General features: G+C 38.7%; 2 protein-coding genes across 3 annotated transcripts in view; both read left to right on the top strand.

Moving 5' to 3' along the window:
* Nucleotides 1–13,844, top strand: part of LOC148740443 (uncharacterized) — a 35,150-nt gene extending 21,306 nt beyond the window's left edge. The window contains exons 6-8 of the mRNA XM_088750532.1: nt 574–830; nt 11,841–11,891; nt 12,335–13,844. Coding sequence (XP_088606658.1) covers nt 574–830; nt 11,841–11,891; nt 12,335–12,370 — 344 coding nt within the window. The 3' untranslated portion in view covers nt 12,371–13,844. The remainder of the gene's footprint in view (nt 1–573; nt 831–11,840; nt 11,892–12,334) is intronic.
* Nucleotides 12,361–19,307, top strand: LOC148740442 (TNF receptor-associated factor 2-like). Of its 2 annotated transcripts, none has more exons than XM_088750550.1 (5): nt 12,361–12,494; nt 16,875–17,345; nt 17,601–17,781; nt 18,236–18,447; nt 18,689–19,307. In XM_088750550.1, the coding sequence occupies exons 2-5, from the start codon at nt 16,885–16,887 to the stop codon at nt 18,849–18,851; spliced, it is 1,017 nt and encodes a 338-aa protein (XP_088606676.1). In that variant the 5' UTR covers nt 12,361–12,494; nt 16,875–16,884; the 3' UTR covers nt 18,852–19,307. The 2 variants fall into 2 exon arrangements, with proteins under 2 accessions (XP_088606676.1, XP_088606675.1); XM_088750549.1 differs by lacking the exon at nt 12,361–12,494 and adding an exon at nt 15,430–15,530.
* The last annotated feature ends 503 nt before the right edge of the window (nt 19,308–19,810 follow it).

Below are 19,810 nucleotides of genomic sequence, written 5' to 3'. Positions count from 1 at the left end.
TATTCAAATTTGCATTTCTTTTACTATCGATCTTGTTTGGTGTGAGATGTTTCTTTCGGACAATTGAAGGTTTCATCACATTTCACCCGGAAACAAACATACATTGCCTGAAACAGGGAGACTTGGGGCATTCTTCTTCTTTTTCTCAAAACAAAGCGGAAGTTTAAACGCTGTTTCGATCAAGCCGGTCGCAATACATTTGTCTTTCGACACAGTATTGAAGAAATCGTATATTGATACGGTAGAGGAAATAAATCAGTATCTTTTTGAAGCCCAGAATATTTCCAGGATTCGCAAATATGTCAGGGTGTAGACCTGTTTCGTGTCTACCCCTTCTCTCTTGATTATTTTATCCAACATTCCGTAACGGGCAAATATCGAACCTAAAAAGTCACTCGACTGCCAGTGTGTCACTTCAAGGCTCAGTTGTAGAACAATACATCGGTTATTTAGTGGTTGAAGGCCTTCTTTCCTTTTTTTCCCTCCAAGTTTCTCTTACTAGCTGGGGAATTTATATTTTCCAGCTGAATATTTTTGCTCTTCTTTCATTAGTAAAAACTTGATCTTTTCTAGATACTCTTGACCAAATCATCCAGGAACTTCAAGAGATGCAGCTTGATGCAAGCAAAGTTAAAAGAAGAACAGATCTATTATCGGGGCTGAGGAATATTGCATCAGACAAGGGCTTCAGAATATCCGACAATCAAGGATCAGGAAATTGCATGTTCTATGCCTTGTCAGAACAACTGGAAATTGTTAAAGGAATCAAAATCCCATACGGCAGATTAAGACAAACCTTGGTCCAGTACCTCAGGAGTAACCCAAAACTAGTAAGTTGATGTTAGTATGTCTAACAGAGTATGCCACGTGATATTATCCTATGATTATGATAAAGGTGAAGTGTGTATACAGGTCAACACCACCAGAGCCTATCCCAGGGTGAAGTGACCAGCTTGTAGCCTGGTGGGAAGAGGAACTGAAAGGTTGAACTTTATTTTGTAAGATTCCGCACAATGGTGTTGGTTAGAGTTGAATCCTTTGCTACTGAATATAGTTTCCTTAGAAGCAAGCTACCCCTTTCCGTGGTTAGAATATTTCAGTTTTCAAGAAAGCTGCCCTTAAACCACCTTCAGATAACGGTGTATGTAATGGTGTATGTAATGGCGATCGGTTGGCTCTCTCGGTGTAGCGCGTCTCTTGTCCTAGTATTGTTATTTGCAACATCGCTAGACAACTCATCTGTACCCGAAAGGCTTTTTGATGATGGAAACTTGTTTCTGGCCCTTAATTTAAACTCTGCCAGCTTTCCTGGACGAAACTCTGGTCTACCAAGACGCTCAACACGTGTTGCCTCGTCGCCATCTTGGAAACTTCAAGCTTCGATTTACTTGGCTAACGTCAGTCTTTCTGCCTCGTACTTACTGCTCTTAGCCGGGGATGTGAGCTCCAACCCCGGTCCGGTGAAAGATCCGTGTGCTATTTGTTCTAAAGGATGTCGCTCAAACCAAAGAGCTATTCAGTGTGACGGTTGCGACAAATGGCACCATGCTAAATGCTTGAACATGGGCGTTGACGAATATTATTCTCTCGCAACTAATGAATCTTCTACCTGGATGTGTTTTACTTGTCCGTTCCCTGGCATAGACTGTTTGGATGACTCTCATTGCAATACTACTACTCAGCAACGGTCAGACAATAACGATTTTCATTCTGACGTTCGCATGTTACGGGGTTTCAAGATTGCTCATTTAAACGTTAATCGTTTGGTAAACAAACTCGATCATGTAAAGGAACTTGTCCACAAACACTCCTTTGACATCTTGACTCTTTCTGAAACCTGGCTAGCTCCAAATATTTTGGACAATGAGATCACGATACCAGGGTACTCGCTTGTGCGTAAGGATAGACAGTGTTTGATCAAAAGTTGTGGTGGAGGAGTTTTAATTTTCGTCCGGGATGGAATCCCCTTTGTCGTTATGTCTGATCTCATAAAGCATAACTTTGAATGTCTGTGGGTGGAAATCAAGAGACCTAAATGCAAACGAATGATACTGTGCTGTTCTTACAGACCTGATGATGTGAACATCGATGGTTTTATTTCAAATCTAGCTGATTCGCTAAATTACATCGACACTGAAAACTCCGATATTGTTTTGGTGGGTGACTATAATATTGATTATTCCACCAAGAATCAGTTACGCCGTAAACTTGATGAATTTGCATTACAACACAGTCTTTCTCAGATTATTTGTAAACCTACTCGGGTCACTGAGAATTCTAGCACCACGATAGACTTGATGTTCGTTAACAACACTCACAGGGTCGTGCAGTCCGATGTTCTGCAGTCAAGCATCAGCGATCATAGCATTGTGTTCTGTACTATCAAGGGAGGTGTAAAGAAACTTCCACCAAAGTTGCTCGAGTATCGTTGTTTTAAAAGCTACGACAAAGATGCATTCTTGCGTGATCTCAGCAACTTACCTTGGAGCATAATCGAAAGTGCTAATGATGTTGATGATGCCGTGTTCCTCTGGGAAGGTCTTTTCAATAGCATTGCAAACGACCACGCTCCGATAAAATCAAAGCGTGTGAAGGGGACAAAGACACCATGGGTTACGAACAAACTCCTCGAAATTCGGAGTGATCGAGATTACCACTGGAAACAGGCTCAGAAGCGTAAGAACTCGCAGTATCACTGACAAATGTACCGAAAATTGAGGAACTGTGCGAATAGCGAGGAAAAGAAGCTGAAATCGAAATATTATTGTCGGCTGATAGAAGATGCTAAAGGTGACAGCTCCAAGATGTGGAAAGCAATTAAAGAGACACTTCCCTCTAACCACAATGAAATTAATGCAGTTTTTGGTCATGGAAAATTGCAGACTGACCCCAAAGGCATTGCAGAAACTCTAAACAATCACTTTTCAAGCATCGGTAAGAGCCTTGCAAAGGCCTTTCGTGGTTTAAAACCGACTCAGTACGATGCAGTTCCTACCTTATCGTTCTCTCTCAAGTATGTGACGTCAGCCTTTGTTGAAAAGCAGCTGCGCCTAATGAAAACCAATAAAGCGGTAGGACTAGACAACATCAGTGCACGTTTACTCCGTGATGCAGCAAATGTACTTGCTTCACCTCTGAGGGATATCATAAACCTCTCTTTTGAGAAGGGTCAATTCCCATCATCTTGGAAATGTGCGAAAGTGACTGCTCTTTTCAAAGAAGGTGATAAGTCCGATAAAGATAACTATCGTCCCATTTCTATCCTGCCCACGGTCAGTAAAGTAATTGAGAGAGCTGTTCATTCTCAACTTTACGGCTACCTCGACTCCAACAATCTGCTTGCTGTGAACCAGTTTGGCTTCAGACGTGCAAGATCTACCGCTTTAGCTCTAACGCAGTTTACCGATGAAGTGCTAAGTAATATGGATAAAGGTTTAGTAAATGGTGTAGTTTTTATCGATCTGAAGAAAGCCTTCGACACCGTTGACCATGTCATTTTACTCGGGAAGCTCAAATCTCTAGGATTACGCAGCAAGAATCTTGAGTGGTTCCATTCCTACTTATCCTCTCGTTACCAGAAGACTGTGATTGGTCAAGCCTCTTCTCCTGCGCGGAAGGTTTCCGTTGGTGTTCCTCAGGGGTCTATTCTCGGTCCATTACTATTCGCCATTTACATCAACGATCTACCCAAGGTCCTTCGGAACACTACTGTCACCTTATTCGCTGATGACACTGCTATCTACTGCTCTTCTCAATCAGCCCGTGACCTACAGACCATGTTGAATCAGGATCTGGACAGGCTAGCTCAGTGGCTCTACGAGCATAAACTTACACTAAATATCTCGAAGTCTAAATTCATGCTCATTGGCGGTCCAAGGAAACTTAACACCTTAGAAGAATTCACATTAATAATCAAGGAGAAGGAGTTAGACAGAGTCAATTCGTTCAAGTATCTGGGCGTAATTATCAATGAGAATCTGACTTGGACTGATCACGTGGATTACATTAAGACCAAAGTGTCTCAGAGGCTTGGCGTTTTACAGAGAATAAAACATCTTATGCCAAGAAATACAAGGGAACTCTTTGTAAAAGCCATGATGCTGCCAATCCTTGATTATGCTGATGTGACTTGGGGGGATAAATCCAACACCACTCTGATGAACAAGATCCAATTACTCCAGAATAAAGCAGCTAAATTAATTTTAGATATGCCAAAGCATTCATCAGCAACAGAAGCTCTTGATCTTCTTGGTTGGGATACATTGGAAAAAAGACGAAGATCTCATCGTCTATTTTTGGTTTTTAAGTCCTTGAATGGACTAATTGATTGGAATTTTAATTTTAATCATTTTAAAGACATGCATGATTATAACACTCGTTTTAATAACAACATTTGTAAACCACAATCAAAGCGTACATGGGGTCAGCATCGGTTTGTTTGTCATGCAGTAGATGACTGGAACGCTCTCCCAGACGGCATTAGGGACATTTCCGATTTTTCAGTTTTTAGACGTCTTGTTAAAAATATGTAGTCTCTTCTAGTGATTATGCCCTTTTATCCTTTTCTTGATAACCATATTTATATTTTCTGTTATCCTTACGTTAGATTTATGCAGGGCCTCACTGAAAACCACACTTTGTGACGTGGGCTCCCTGTCAAAAGATCTTACTTATTATGAACTATTGCTGGTGCGTCAAATATGAAAGATGCTCTAAACATCTGTACATCGTCCCAAGTCTTAACTCATAGTAAATCAGACTTATCAAAATTCCATCAAATAAAAATTCTTAACATTTTGACTGTGGTTCACATGACTCGCGGGCTCGCACCTTGGCTCGCAGGGCTCGCCGGCTCACAGGTTTATGAAACTCCTAATGGTTGAATTGCAAGTGGTTATAGTGCTTGTTATGATAATTGCAGGCAGCTGACAACAGTTTCATAATAAAGCCTGAGAAGAATATGAAGTGAATACTGTCACAGCTATACTCGGGGTGGAAGCGGAATAATTGGATCTCACTTATTCATTATTCCGATCCTGATGAGCTCAACTCATTCTTCGCCACTACAGCAGAGAGAACCTTAGGGAAATCTTCAGGGGACTCTGTCGATGACCTATTATATCTGGTAAATTCACTGGGTGATGTTAGCGACTCCGTCCCTTAGGGAACCGAACCTTAGGGAAATCTTCAGGGGACTCTGTCGATGACCTATTATATCTGGTAAATTCACTGGATGATGTTAGCGACTCCGTCCCTTTCAAGCTACGCGAGGTAACCCATGTAGAGGTCTTACGCGAAATCAAATTACTAAGAACAGACAGTTCAACAGGTCCAGATAATATCCCAGTGAAGTTTTTGAAACCAGTTGCGGAGCTGTTAGCAGGTCCTCTCACACATATAATTAACTGTTGTATCAGAAATAATTATTTCCCTATTGACTGGAAGGTGGCGCGAATCTCACCAATACCAGAGATAGATCAACCAATGGCTAAACATGACTATCGACCTGTATCGATCCTCCCAGCCCTGTCCCAAATCTTTGAAAGGCTGGTAGCCCATCAGACAATTGGATTTATTGAAGAAAGAGCACTTTTTGGTGAAAACATCTCAGGATTTAGAAAGAATCACTCAACGGCCACGACATTACTGAGGATTAGAGACGATATTACACGTGCAATGCGTCGCGGCAAAATAACTCTCATGATTCTTGCAGACTACTCGAAAGCTTTCGACACTGTGAACTTCAAGTCAGTTATTTATAAAATGCACTCAATGGGTCTTTCAAAGGATTTTCTGACCTGGATTACCTCCTATCTTACGGGCAGGCAACAGTATGTAATGATAGATGACAAGTGTTCTCAGCGGTTGGAAACGTGCTTCGGCGTCCCTCAAGGATCGATCTTAGGACCGTTAATTTTCAATATCTATGTAGCAGAGCTCCAGAAAAAGTTAAGTTGTAAATGCTTTCAATATGGTGATGATACCACGTTACTTCACCACTCGAGGCCGCATGAAATAGAGGCGTGCATGAAGGATGCTTATCAGACAATAAGAGGCCTGAACAGTTACTCTGAATCGTCCAATCTGGCGTTGAATTCAGAAAAAAACGAAATGGATGCTTCCCTCTACAAGACAATTAGCGCGCGCACACTCTTTAAACGGTTTTTCTGCAGATGTATACTGCGGTGACACTAACTTGAGAAAGTCTCAAGCACCAAGCTTTTGGGAGTTTATCTGGATCAGGAACTAACATGGCAAGAACACATAACCAATCTGTTGTCATCGTGTTACGGTGCTTTAGCAGTACTACGGAAACTAAAAAACTTCTCACCATACCACATAAGAAAACTACTGGTGGAAAGTCTTATACTCTCTAAACTGAATTATTGCAACGTTGTGTTTAGTCCTCTCCCAGAGTACCAGACCAAACACCTTCAAAGAGTACAGAACACGTGTGCGGGTTTTGTGTTAACTAAATTTGCTGGACTCCAGGATGTTAGAAAGCTAGGTTGGCTCACAATCAAAGAGCGTTTAGAATTTAATATAGCTAAGCTAACGCACAAGTCATTATACAATAAGGACTTTCCACTAAAACTCAAGCAACACGTCGTAAATAGATATAGTCTTAGGTCATTAGCTGCACCAAAATTAGAACTTGCCAACAAAATTGAGAAGAACACTCTACAAGATCAAGCTGCAGAAGCTTTCAATAAGCTTCCTGCGGAGCTAAGGAATTGCAGTGACCATGCACTTTTTTGTTTAAATCTTAAGAGACACATACTGACATGCAATGGATAATCTAGTATAGTTTTTATTATTCACTATTTTATCAATTTTGATTTATTGAAAGTATTATGCATATAGTTAGTTTTTATATTAGTAGCGAAGAGCCACTATGTGGAAGTATACTAATAAAGGTCATTATTATTCCTTTCATTTTTTTCGAGGTTATTCATCATTCATTTTAACCTTTTCTCGTTATTCATTATTCCGTATTAGAGTTTTTTAGGGAGTTTCTAATTCGCCTTATTGTGAATGGATGATTTCAATTCAATTAAAATATGATTTAAAACCGTCAGCTTCATATTCAATCTAATTACCGTATTTATTTACTTAACTCCAGCCTAAGGTTTATTTAGATATCAGCCTTATAGGCGTGGCATTTATTTTTACATACTGTACACTGAACAAAAATGTACACTAAACATCTTCACTATAGGGACTTAAAGGAGTGACGACGGAAAGCTCTTACGATGGCGTTCGACACATACCTTTTTCCCTAGTCCTATTCACTTTGCGCAAATTTTTGGTAGATATCTAAGCATCATAATGTTTGATATTTTTATTTTCGATCATAGGATTGAGTCTTTCGTCTCTATAATGTAACCTAAAAAACACTGGAATTTTAATTGATAACGTATTTAAGATCAAAACAACATAGTTATTCAACAATATGATAGTGCGAGTCCTTGGTAGATTGGGTGGTAAATAGCCGAGAACCACATTTTACTGATTCTTTCCGAAGTGGAAATATTGTCACTCAACTTTCTCAAAATTATATTAAGCTTTTAAAAATAACACAACGAAAGAAATAACTTTGAGATCCTAGAATACTCACACCAATGAATACGTGTGTTGCGTTAAGCAAAGTACTAACTTAACTTAGGTTCAAACGTGTTGCAGTGCGTCCAGATCTCGTATTACAAGCTACACGTCTGCAGAGTCGTCTTTTACAGCTAAATAGTCGATATTGAAATCCCCCAAAACGACAATTTCCGATCCGCTGGCAGTTTCGAGAGTGAGTGAGTCATTTAGTGCATCGATGAATGTCTCAGAACAGACGTGAGGCAATAAACAATTTCTTGCACTGGAGTCGATATCGGTTCTATGTTTGTAGGGAATCCCATCGCGTACGTAAATTGCCGTGCCGCCGCCTCTTTTACCCGTTGGGTCATTTCTCAGTAGTGAATAGCCCGTAATATCTACTTCATTATCCTTTATAGATGGGCTAAGGCATGTTTCAGAAAAAGTAAAAATGTCGAATTTCTTGTCACTAAAATAATAGTCGAACATGATTCATCTTGTGCAAAATGCTTCGCACATTAAGATGAGCTATAATTTTACCTGAAATGTCATATTGGGAATGCCTTGACAGTCTGGGCCTGCTAACGTTGTATGATAGACGCATAGAACTCTGTTGTCATTTCTTCGATTCCATTGTTAATAATCCCGAACATAAGTTATACCATCTTCTGCCATCAAGGAAAAAAAATGTAGTTCTAATTTAAGGCGTCAAGAGATATATAATTTGCCACGTTCTCACAAACGTTTTCGACGCTCTTTCTTTTATGCTATGTCCCTGGGTGCTCACAATGGCTCCTAAAGTTTCAAAGAAAGTCGACTTTAATTTTAGATATTCATACATATTCTAGATTCATTTATTATATTAGGCATTTACATTTATATGATTTTATTTAGCTTTATATTTTAACCAATGTTGGCTGTAAAATACGCAATTCAGTTTTACGACTGCAAAGTATTACTCACTAAGCGATCTATCTATCTATCTATCTATCTATCTATCTATCTATCTAAGTTTTGGGCGACAAGTAAGTTTCCACAAACCATTATATTGTTCCTTGTTGATTTCCACTCGTGATAGTTGATTCTCGAGCCCGTAGTCCTTTGTTTTATAGTCTCATTCTTGAAGGAAATTTCGATGGTTTCTTATCATGTGTTTTTCTTATCATGCGTACCTTAAGGGAATAAACTTGATTCGTGTAAATGAAATAAAGAAAAGACTGAAAAGTATAGGATTCGTTTCTGTAAAAATGAGTCGCAAAGACCATTGTAATCATTTTTACCTCTTGAAAACATTGGAAAATGAAAGAAACGATTCTTGCATCTCTCTTTCTTGTCCTGGTGGAGTAATAAACAACTTGTCACCCTCTCTCCCTCTTTCAGTAATCACTCATCTTCCCCAGCCAACAGATCGAGACAAACAGCCCAGTGGCCTTTCTAAATGGTCGCGGACGTTGAAGGGCACGGGCACCAAAAGGTCTTGCATCAGTAAATACTACTCTACTAGAGCTTCTTAATGACGCTACTGTGCCTAGCATTAAAGGTGAACTATGCAGTAAAACCCACGAGTTTTTATCTCTACCATAAAAAAGTATCTAAGATTGCCAAGAGTAACCGAGCTGATTAAATCACAGCCGAACCGAGCTGATTAAATCACAGCCGGGGCTCACACAAGCTTCCTGTAGTGTTTCCAACAAAACTGTTGACTTTAGATACTTTTAATATTTACCCTGTACTGTTATTAATATTTCTTTCAACTCACGGTCATTATCTACATACCCATTTTCGATTTATTCACTATTTAGGTTTTTATTAATTGATAATTTAATTGGTGCAGGTCCACATCAAGACGTAAATGTCTTGCCTATCCCTCAACCTGCTTTATTATGAAAAAACGATGATGATGAAACGATGATGAAGCGGCGTGTCTGGTCGTTTATTCGAAATATAAAGAAATGTATGGGAGAATGTTGAAGAGTCGTAATATCGTAAACTTATATCGACGAATGTCTTTGTTAAGGCTCAAAATAAATGTAAACCTACCTCACTTGCTGTGTATTGTCTTTTCTGTGGTTCAGTCTAACAGTTCCAAACTTTCAGTCACGTTTTCTTGCCATTTTTTCCGCAGAACACACCTCACATCGCTTTGTTGAGGTGAAATGCAAACGGTCGAATAAGTTTTTATCGCTTGTTAAGATCGATCAGTTTACATTCATCAAGTGTTACTTTGATACCTTCTGAAACATCAATTAACTACTTCACTATACTAGTCCGCCGACGAAGCGAAGAGACAAGCACTCCCCCATCCCTTGTAGTAGTCTACCTGGTCGCGTGACATGTGAGAAGCATTGTGATGTAAATCGGACCTAGGTTGTCACTCAGGGAGTGTCTACTTGTAGCCGAACAGCTAGATTGTTCACAATCTCTCTTTGATTTCGTCATAATTCGCCGCAGTTGTTGTTCACTTTGTTCGTCTGAGCGCAGCGAATTAGAACGACCATCCCTTCTAGTCATCAATGCGTGGTCGCGTGACATGTGAGAAGCATTGTGATGTAAATCGAACCTTGTTTGTGTCTACTAGCAGCCGAACAGCTAAATAGTTCACCGTCTGTCTTGGATTTCGTCATAATTCGCCGCAGTTGTTGTTCACTTTGCTGAGAAGTAAGTATTATGTTCAACACAGTTATGAATTTAGCCCATTTGTGTAAACTGTAGCCTCGCTAGACTCCTGAAACGCGAACAAAGATAATTCAGCTGAGAATTAACTCGGACCCTCCGCCCGATCGAACTGATGTAATATTTCCTCTCAAGTGTTTTTGCCGTCATTTCCCGTCAGGTTAATCTTATTCTCTGGTATCTCCAATACTCTTTCTTTCCCTTTGTATTCTAAGTTTGCTGGGTTCTGATCCATTGTTCGTACTTTGACGACGCTCGTCAAATGCAGAGCACTTTCGTCATACGATCTTGCAGGAATCAGTCAATGTTCTGTAACAGACGAGTTCAAGTAGAAACTCCAAGCAACAACAAGAGGAAAACAGTGATTTTAAGTTATGATAGCGTTTTTAACGGGATATTATTGGAACTGGAATGCACCAGAGAAACTGTTTCTGATCGTGTTGACGTCAATTAGCTCTAATCGTTATCTGTCTAGTAGTTGTTAAGCATCGATTAGTATTCACAACAAGTAATGAGTGTTTAAACTGATGGCAAAATTTTTGCATTATTCCCTGGATTGTACTTCATTTTAATTTTATCTAATAGAAGTTAGAAATATACTCGAAACCGCCAAGGTCTGTTAAGTAACCAAGTGGGATCATTCACGGTTTCCGGGAAACGAGCCCAAAAGCCCCTGATCAAAAACGACCACGATTCCTCGTTTTGCCAAGCTTCGACATACGAGCCTCGTTTTTCCAATCGAGCCTCGATTTTTCAATCGTGCCTCGATTTTGCAATCGAGCCTCGATTTTGCAATCGTGCCTCGATTTTCCAATCGAGCCTCGATTTTCCAAACGAGCCTCGATTTTCCAATCGAGCCTCGATTTTCCAATCGAGCCTCGATTTTTCAATCGTGCCTCGATTTGGGAGGGAGCCTGGGGCGAGCGAGAGCGGTCATGTTCTGGAAAAATTGTCGAGTTTAATTTGTGAACTCGGGAAGTTTTCGAGGAAAGAAATAAAGAAAAAAGGGTGAAAGAAAGAAGGAGAGTAAGAAAGAGAAAAAGAATGAAACACCATATTCTGGTCGAACTGCAAATTTCCTAAAATTCCAGAGATTATGTGGTTCGCGCCATACGAAAAAGACAAGAAAGGAAAAAACAAGAAAATACCAAGATCAATGAGAGTTCTTATCAGTTAAAGAAAAAATTATAGTCTGCCTTTCGTAGACATTCCATCTTTTTTTAAAAAAAAAAAAAGCGAAAAGAATGTGAACGAGAAATAGCCCGGCATCGAAACTGGATATTTGGGTGGTCACTAACACTTCGCCTTTTTTTTTCTTTTTTCCACAGTTTAGGTATATTTGAGTGATTCAGCTTTCTTTCAGTTTTCGTTCATCTTTCTTTCCTTCGTTTATCATTAACACAGTACGTTTCATTTTATAGTTTAACAACTAAAAGAAGTCGTGAAGCTCTATTTCATGCTATCATTATTATTATTTCTTTCGTGGCACAGATTAAAAACAACGTTAGGGTTTAGCTTTAATATCATTTGTTAGTATAACGTAATGTGTTTGCAGATTTGTTTCTTTTCTCTTAAATCTTTAGGTTATAGCAGCATCCTTTTCCGGTGAAATGCAAGGCAAATCAAAAGGCAATGTGAGTGCAATTAAAAATGAGGATAGAATTATTACAATAAATTTTAAACACAAGGCTGACAGTTTCAATGACTTCTTCTCTAAAGTTGGTGAGAGGCTTGCAAATGATATTCTAACAGATACCAGTGGTAATGAACATCAGCACATTTACCAAATTACACCTACTATTGAGCCAGTACAACTTAATGTCCACAAGATTAAAAGGGTTATCGATAAAAGAGTTAAGCCTGGAAAAGAATGTGGCCCTTACAACATTACCTCAAGGGGACTCAAACTTGAAGGAGATGCTGTGGCAGTTGGCCTGTCTTATGTAATGGAAGTAAGTTTAAAATCCCCAATTTACCCTCCTCGATGGAAGCTGAGTAAAGGGAAAGCTGTACCCAAAAAGTTACATAGCTCTAAAAGAGGTGACTTTAGGCCTATTTCTCTATTGTTTATTCCTAGCAAAGTGTACGAGGGCATAACAGGAGATTCCATTGACTGCCATTTTAACAAGTCCAACAAAAGCCAGTGGATTTTTAAAACTGGCAGGTCAACAGAACTCTTAATGCTGCACCTGACTGAAGTTTGGAGACACGAACTGGATAAAAACAAAACTGTGGGGGTACTGTTTATAGACTTTAAAAAGGCATTTGATTACATTTGTCATAACACGATGGCCCTCAAACTCGAAGCCTTTAGATTATCAAGGAACCAAAACAATCTGATTGAAAATTACTTATCTGAGAGAAAACAGTTTGTTGAGGTTAAGGGGCAAAGATCTAATGAAGTGACCGTCAAGTTTGGCGTACCCCAGGGACAGTACTTGGCCCCAGGCTTTTTAGTATTTACGTCGATGATCTGCCTGAAGTGCCTAGTTGTGGAAAGATGGAAATGTTTACTGATGACACAACTCTATATTGTATAGGCAATTCCATTGATGATGTTAGCCTTAAGATCCAAACTTATTTAACTGATATAGCAAAGTGGTGTAGCAGGAACTTTTAACAATTCATCCCGATAAAACTGAGGTTATGCTTCTTACCCGTAATGCTTTCATTGGTCCTTTAAGACCAGTCAAACTGGTTGGTCATGCCATTAACTTTGTCAACAAGTCATACTATCTTGGGTTTATGATTTACAAGAAGTTAAGCTTGGACCCCACATCAAAGATCTATCAATATCTATGGTCAAGAAGGTAAAGCAACTGTGCAGGTTCAAAAACCCTCTTTCTCATATCTTGGAGTCCGTATATTTTAAGGGAATTTTACCAAGCATCACTTATGGAATTTTTTTGTATGGGGTAAGCAAAGTTAGGTGTTTTAGAGAAAATTCACCTGAGGGCTGCCAAGGTTATCTTCAAACAACACGGAGGTACTAATTCCCAATCAGTGATACCGTCTTCTTAGAAATCCATAAGTTATTTCTATAAGATGAGGCTCCTTTCTCTGACACACAAAGCTTTTTATGGGATCAATCCTTAGCAGGTTGTAACAATTATTAGGAAAAGTCCAAATATACGAAATATGAGGGACAATTTAAAACTAACTCTGGAGCTACCAAACTCTAATGTTGGAAGACTGTCTTTTAGAGATAGGTCTGCAATAGCGTGGAATTCTTTGCCTCGTTCAGTTAAGAACGTAGAGGATAATAAGAGATTTAAGAACAAACTCCGTTCTCTTTCAACAATTATTGAAAAGATATCTTTTAATCAAACTGCTCTAGTTGGCAACAAGGATTTGGTAAATTGTAAATATTTTTAGGAATTTTATCTTACTACCTCTATTGAAATTTATGCTAGGATTATAAACCAGTTTGAATCACTAGTCACATTTTAATTTATGCTAGGATTTTTCTACTTTTTTTTGTAATTACTTTACTTAAATAGAAGCTAGATTTGTCGCAGGTCCACATCAGCTTAATGCTGCCAGTAACCAACCTGCGTTACCAAATAAATTGTCTATGTATGTATGTAGGTATGTATCAACTATTGTGTTTTCACACTTGTGTTCTCGTCTCTTGAGTATTAAGGCTCTAGAAGAATCCTTTTTCAATTTATTGATCTTGCAGCATGCCGCTAAATTGCCTTTTATAAGATTTGTTTCGCAAAACAGTATTTTATACACAAAGTTTTTGTCACTATCACCTATTGTTTTTTCTCACTTGAGTTCCTTTTCCTTGAGTCTTTAGGCTCTAGCAGAATCCTTCAGTTTCAATGTATTGATCTTGCAGCGTGCCGCTAAAGTGCCTTTTGTATGATTAATTTTTGTTGGAAAATAGTATTTTGAATGCACAAAGCCTTTGTTACTATGACCCATTGTGTTTTCTCACTTAAGTTCTTTTTCCTTGAGTCTTTAGGCTCTGGCAGAATCCTTTTTCAATTTATTGATTTTGCCACTAAAGAAGACAGTAATTTTAAATAAACAAATCTTTGAAATAGGTCGATCTGCAAACTTCCTTAGGTTATAGCAGCATCCTTTTCCGAGTTATTGATTTTGCAGCGTGTCGCTAAATTCCTTTTGTAAGATTTGTTTTTGAAAACAGTAGTTTTTAAAACAAAAAGCCTTTGTTACTATCAACTCGTGTGTTTTCACACTTCTGTTCTTTTCCCTTGAGTATTTAGGCTGTAGCAAAATCCTTTTCAATTTATTGATTTTGCAGCGTGCCGCTAAAGTGCCTTTTGTAAGATAAATTTGTGTTGGAAAACAGTATTTTTTAATACACAAAGCCTTTGTTACTATCACCTAGTGTGCTTTCTCACTTGAGTTCTTTTTCCTTGAGTCTTAATTAAGGCTCTTTCAGACTCCTTTTTCAATTTATTGATTTTGCCTCTAAAGGGCCTTTTGTAGCTTTTATTTTGGAAGACAGTATTTTTCAATAAACGAATCTTTGTTTTAGCATCATTTCTTTTTTTGGGGCTTGAGTCCTAAGGCTCTTCCAGAACCCTTTATCAATTCGCACTTTGGCGGCATACTTTCAATTCTGTTTGCCGCTAAAGTGCCTTTTGTAATTTTTATCTTTTCATTGTTAATTAATTAAAAGCTTTGTTGTTATTACTTTGTGTGTTTGGAGACCTATGTTAATAAAGACATGTCTGTTTCAATTCATTGTTTTAGCATCTTGTCACTACAGTGCCATTTTAGTCTCCCATTTCCCTCTTTATTTTGAGGACTCCGTTTCTTTAGGAAAACTGAAGACTGACCATATATTATCAGCATCTTTTTTTTGCTCGAGTCTCTAAGCACTAGCAGAATCCTTTCTTTTTTATTTAAAAGCTTGCCGCTAAAGCGCCTATTGTAACTGTTATCTTTTCAAAACAGCATATTTTAATTAAAAGCTTTATTATTACTTGTTGTGTTTGCAGACCTACGATTACAAAGACAATTCTTTTTCAATTCATTGTTTTAGTATTGTGTCCCCAGTGCCTTTTTAACTTAAACAATTGTTTTCAAAATTAGGTTTTCTCTGGAGACCTATTTCTTATTGACCTCTGGAGACCTACTTCCCTGGAGTCTCTTTCAGTTAAAGTGACAGGATATTTTAATAGTTGAAAGTGATTCTTCATTCCTCTGTTGTTTGCCAACATGTCTGGATTGAGCCACTTCAACTGCGAGCTTTTACCCAATGCTAACATCGACAGTCAATTAATCTGCCCGATATGGTAAGGTTTACTTTTATCGATTACAAAACCTCGGCACTGTTTGAGGAGAATTAGGAACTTTTCCTTGTCACCCGTCAACTTTTAATGCGAAAGAAGAATAACTGGCGATATTAAAGAGAAGAGTTCGGCAAAAAAGAGAACACGGATCAAGCGCTCAGGAGAAGCCCCGTAGCAACTTCAGAATAACCGGCCACTTTTGAACGTTAACAAATCGATTGCTCTCGTGCTCCCTACGTCGAAAAATAATTCAAAGATAGGGCAGTTAAGGTAGTGCTCCCGAAGTCGAATGATAATTTAAGATAAGGCAGTTAAACTAGCACACCCACAGTGCCGTGCTCTGGAAGTCTAAGAATAATTAAAATAGAGGGCAGTTATACTAGCGCTCCCAAAGTCTTGCGTCCCCGATGTCGAAGAATAATTGAAAGATATGGCAGTTATACTAGTGCTCCCGCACTCTCTATGTTGGTTCGATTTTAGAACGAAGATTGTATATTTGAATTTGTCAGTTCACTCGCTAGCAATTTGAATTTCGGTTTACTGAAGAACGAAGAATATGTATTTGAATGTGTAGGTTCTATTTAATTTAGCTACTACGAGAGCAGCTATTTAAAGACGCATATTAAGAGGCCGAGTATTCCTAAGTTTAGCCGAAGCGCCAATACAAATTTTATGGCAACCACGTCCTGAACTCAACGCTTCAGCGAATTTTAAATGCATTCGGTACAAATTATTCAGTAGAAGTAAATAATAATTTCTATCCAAACCTTTAGAAGAGTTTAAACTATGATTCTTATGGCTTGTTTATTTGGCGCTGGTTCTAGCTCATTTACGATTAAAATTTATAGGTTGGTTTCATTTTCCTTCGACGTTCCCAACCAATTCCTTTTCCGAGAACTTAACTTTTGGTCCGGGTGAAGAAAGCACAGTAACCCTAGAAGCGCAGGCCTAAATTGCGCCTAAAGTCGTAAAAATTAATTCTCTTCCCTCGTAGAAGTGGTTAGTTTTTATTCCTGGGTCTGGTTTTTAAATTATTATTTTTCGGGAGAACTTTTGATTGCAGTTTGTCAGATTGTCAACTTCATGAAGTCTCCTGAAAACATTTTATTCGGCTATTACTCATTGTAAGTAACGCTTGCGCCCACGGTAAGGTATTTTAAGCATTTATGCCGCGTGGGTCCGTATTGCGAGACGTATACAACATACTATGCTAGATGCGGTCTGATGCCAGTTGTGTGTTGATAAATCTTTACGGCAGGATCGCCTAATGCCTTTCGAAAGCTGTAAATGAGTTCTGGTATTTTTGCCCTCTAGCCACTTTTGATGGAATCTCGTTTTACCTCTTAGCAAGGAGCTGATGAACAGACCCGTGTCCCTATTGTGCGGACACAGTGGATGCCAGGAATGTTTGCAGCAGCTCATTTCCACTAAGTCAGGAGGTGGGAGGGAAAAGGCTTGTGCAGTATGTCGAGCGAAAATCAACGAGCAGACGTTGAATATCAGCATACCACTCTGCTCAGTCATATCCAAATTGACTGTTCAATGCACAAACGTTGGGTGCACGTGGGTCGGTGGGCATGGCTGTAAAGAGAGACATCAAGAGATCTGCTCATTCCTCCTTATGGAATGCCCCAATGGCTGCGCTGGATCACATCTCCGAGATTCGATTCAGCATCACTTAAAGATCTGTCCTAAAGAGAAAGTACCTTGTAAGCACTGTACTGCAGAAGTAGAGAGGTGTAAGCTAGATCTGCACGAACCAACGTGTCAAGAAAAGCCCGGACCATGTCCATTAAATTGTGGCCATAATTTTCCCAGGTTAGTAATCATCCAGTTCTTGCTATTAAAAGTGATTAAAAAAAATATTCGTTCTTTGGTTAAAGGGGAATGGGCATGGAAAAATTACAATTAATCAATACGACCAATGCCCGGTTTTTCCTTAGTAGTGGGGCCCAGTTAGGTTAGAATTTGATTTCAAATTTTTTTCTGGGTCTCATTTCAGAGGATTAGCCCGGAAACAGTTAAAAAATTCCCTAAGCCCGATAACGTACGATCCATGTTTGCCTATTTTAGGTCTCATGTTCACCTTCATTTGGACGCATGTCCGAAAAGAATGATAAAATGCAGCGTGGCAGGATGTCACAACTACTACCAATTGGGAATGGAAATTGTCCACCACGAACAGTACCAAGAAAGTCATCAAACATTACTAAAGAGTCGAGTTGAAAATCTTCAGCGCGCGATATATGATAAGGTTAGTGAGGTACCTAATCGGCCCACTGTCACCAAGTATTAAATCAACATCCGCTGGTATGCCAGAGGTTAAAGTAATAGTAAAAGGATCAGCTAAAACGAGGCTGGGCAAAAGCGAAACAACAGAGGTATGCAAGACAAAATGGTACTATATTTGCAATGGCGTTTTCGTGCAACGGAATTATGGAAAACCTTCATCATAGTGAAGCAATATTTAAAACTCCGATCTGTTGTTATACTGTGGCCGGCCGAAACGGACATTTCCCGCCAAGTTTAAAAGTTTTATTGATCACCTTTTGACAAGATTCGTTTTCACGAAGACTTACGACACTTTTCATCCAGGTTGAATTTGGTTTTTCGCTCTTGCCTCCTTCTCCTTTGCCTTTGTCCTTTTTTTTTATTATTATTATCATTACGATTATGATTAATATTATCATTATTATCACTGCTTGCAGTCTCAAGTTGCAGTGAAAAGGGAATTGTCCAAGCGAAAGTGCTTCCGATGGACAGTGCCGAAGTCATTAATCGGAATTCCAAAGGATATTTCGAGTCCATTGTTTGGTTTTGGAAGTCACACATTTCGGTGCCTTTGGAAAAGGACCTCTGGCAAAAGTAGGCTGTTTCTAGCTGCAATGTTTGGCTCTTCGCCGATCACAGTTCAAACAAGGTATGAAGGTTAAAAGGCACTCCCACCCTGAGTGCTATTGGTTAAAACAGTGGTACGATAAAGCAACTTGTTATTCATGAGAATCTTAGCACTGACAGTCCAGGCATCTTTTAATTTACATTGTTAATCTAAACAAACTGCACTTGTAACTTTTCACATTTATTTACTGTTTACTAGCGATATCTAACACAGCAGAATTTTATCAAATCTCTAATCCTAGTTAATCTTCCTTTTTCTTCAGATTTGTTTTGATAGCCAAGGATGGTGGAGTGAGAGTATTCGATGCAGAATGCAAAACCCTTGTAGAAGATCAAGTCATCGGGCCTAAACAAGACTTAGGGCCAATTGAAGAGGAGGAAGACTTAACAATAAAAGTAGTTATAGCTATCTACAAGCACGCATAGCAAAAAAAAAAAAAAAAAAAAGCCACATCACAGGTTATATTGTTAAATCCCCTCTAACCGAGAAAATGAATCCACCACATGTTTTCGCTTTAGAACTTCAATTATTGATAAATTTGTGATACAGTGGCCTGAAGTCTTGCACTTGCCGCAAACTTTTCCATGAATTCTAAAACCCAACACGGAATGGCTTCTTATTTTTTTAGCAACGTCTTATGCTACCATGTTTAGAAAGAGGGTTTTCTATATCACTGTTCACGAGATTGCCGTTCAGCCTCTCTTACTTTCACAACCATATTCAATCAAGCTTCTTCTCGGACCAATTTGAATACTTTTTATTTAAGATCTTACATCGATTGCGTTTACTAAACTTTGTCGCCTTCTTTTATTGGGACCAATTTGAGACCATCAATTTTGTATCGAGGAATACGTTCAATGATGCTAACGTAAACTTGTTATCACGCCAATCTACAAACGTGTTCCGATATTTAACGATGTGAGAATGGTCTTTTTCCACTAACTTCACCATTTTCCACAAAACATTTGGTCCAAATAAAACAACCCGAGCAATATATATTTATATATATGTAACAAAGATTATCTTTGCGGAAAAAATAAATATTGCCAATGATTAGGTTACAATAATGTACAGTAAGTTTCAAAAAGGCTGTTGCGCAGTCATCCCCTTTCCATATTTTGATATGATTTTTTTCACAAGTTCTTGAAATAAACTTTATCCGTGGTTTATAATCACGAGTCGAGGGCGCATTTCCCTAAAATTAAGTATTCAAGCAGTAGGCGCGGAAGCCTAATGCAGGGCCTGTTTGAATAGTTCGTAAATTTTCAAAAGAAAAGAAATTGTAAATTTTCTTTGCCAAAGTTTCTTTTCACGATCTTTCTTTCTTCACCTATTTCATCCAACTAACAGAGTGGCCAACACACCACTGATTTTGCCGCCTTTT

Source organism: Stylophora pistillata, chromosome 2 (assembly GCF_964205215.1).
Source record: "Stylophora pistillata chromosome 2, jaStyPist1.2, whole genome shotgun sequence".
Classification (NCBI taxonomy): domain Eukaryota; kingdom Metazoa; phylum Cnidaria; class Anthozoa; order Scleractinia; family Pocilloporidae; genus Stylophora; species Stylophora pistillata.
The sequence above is the reverse complement of the archived record's forward strand: the minus strand, read 5'-3'. Positions and strand labels throughout refer to the sequence as shown.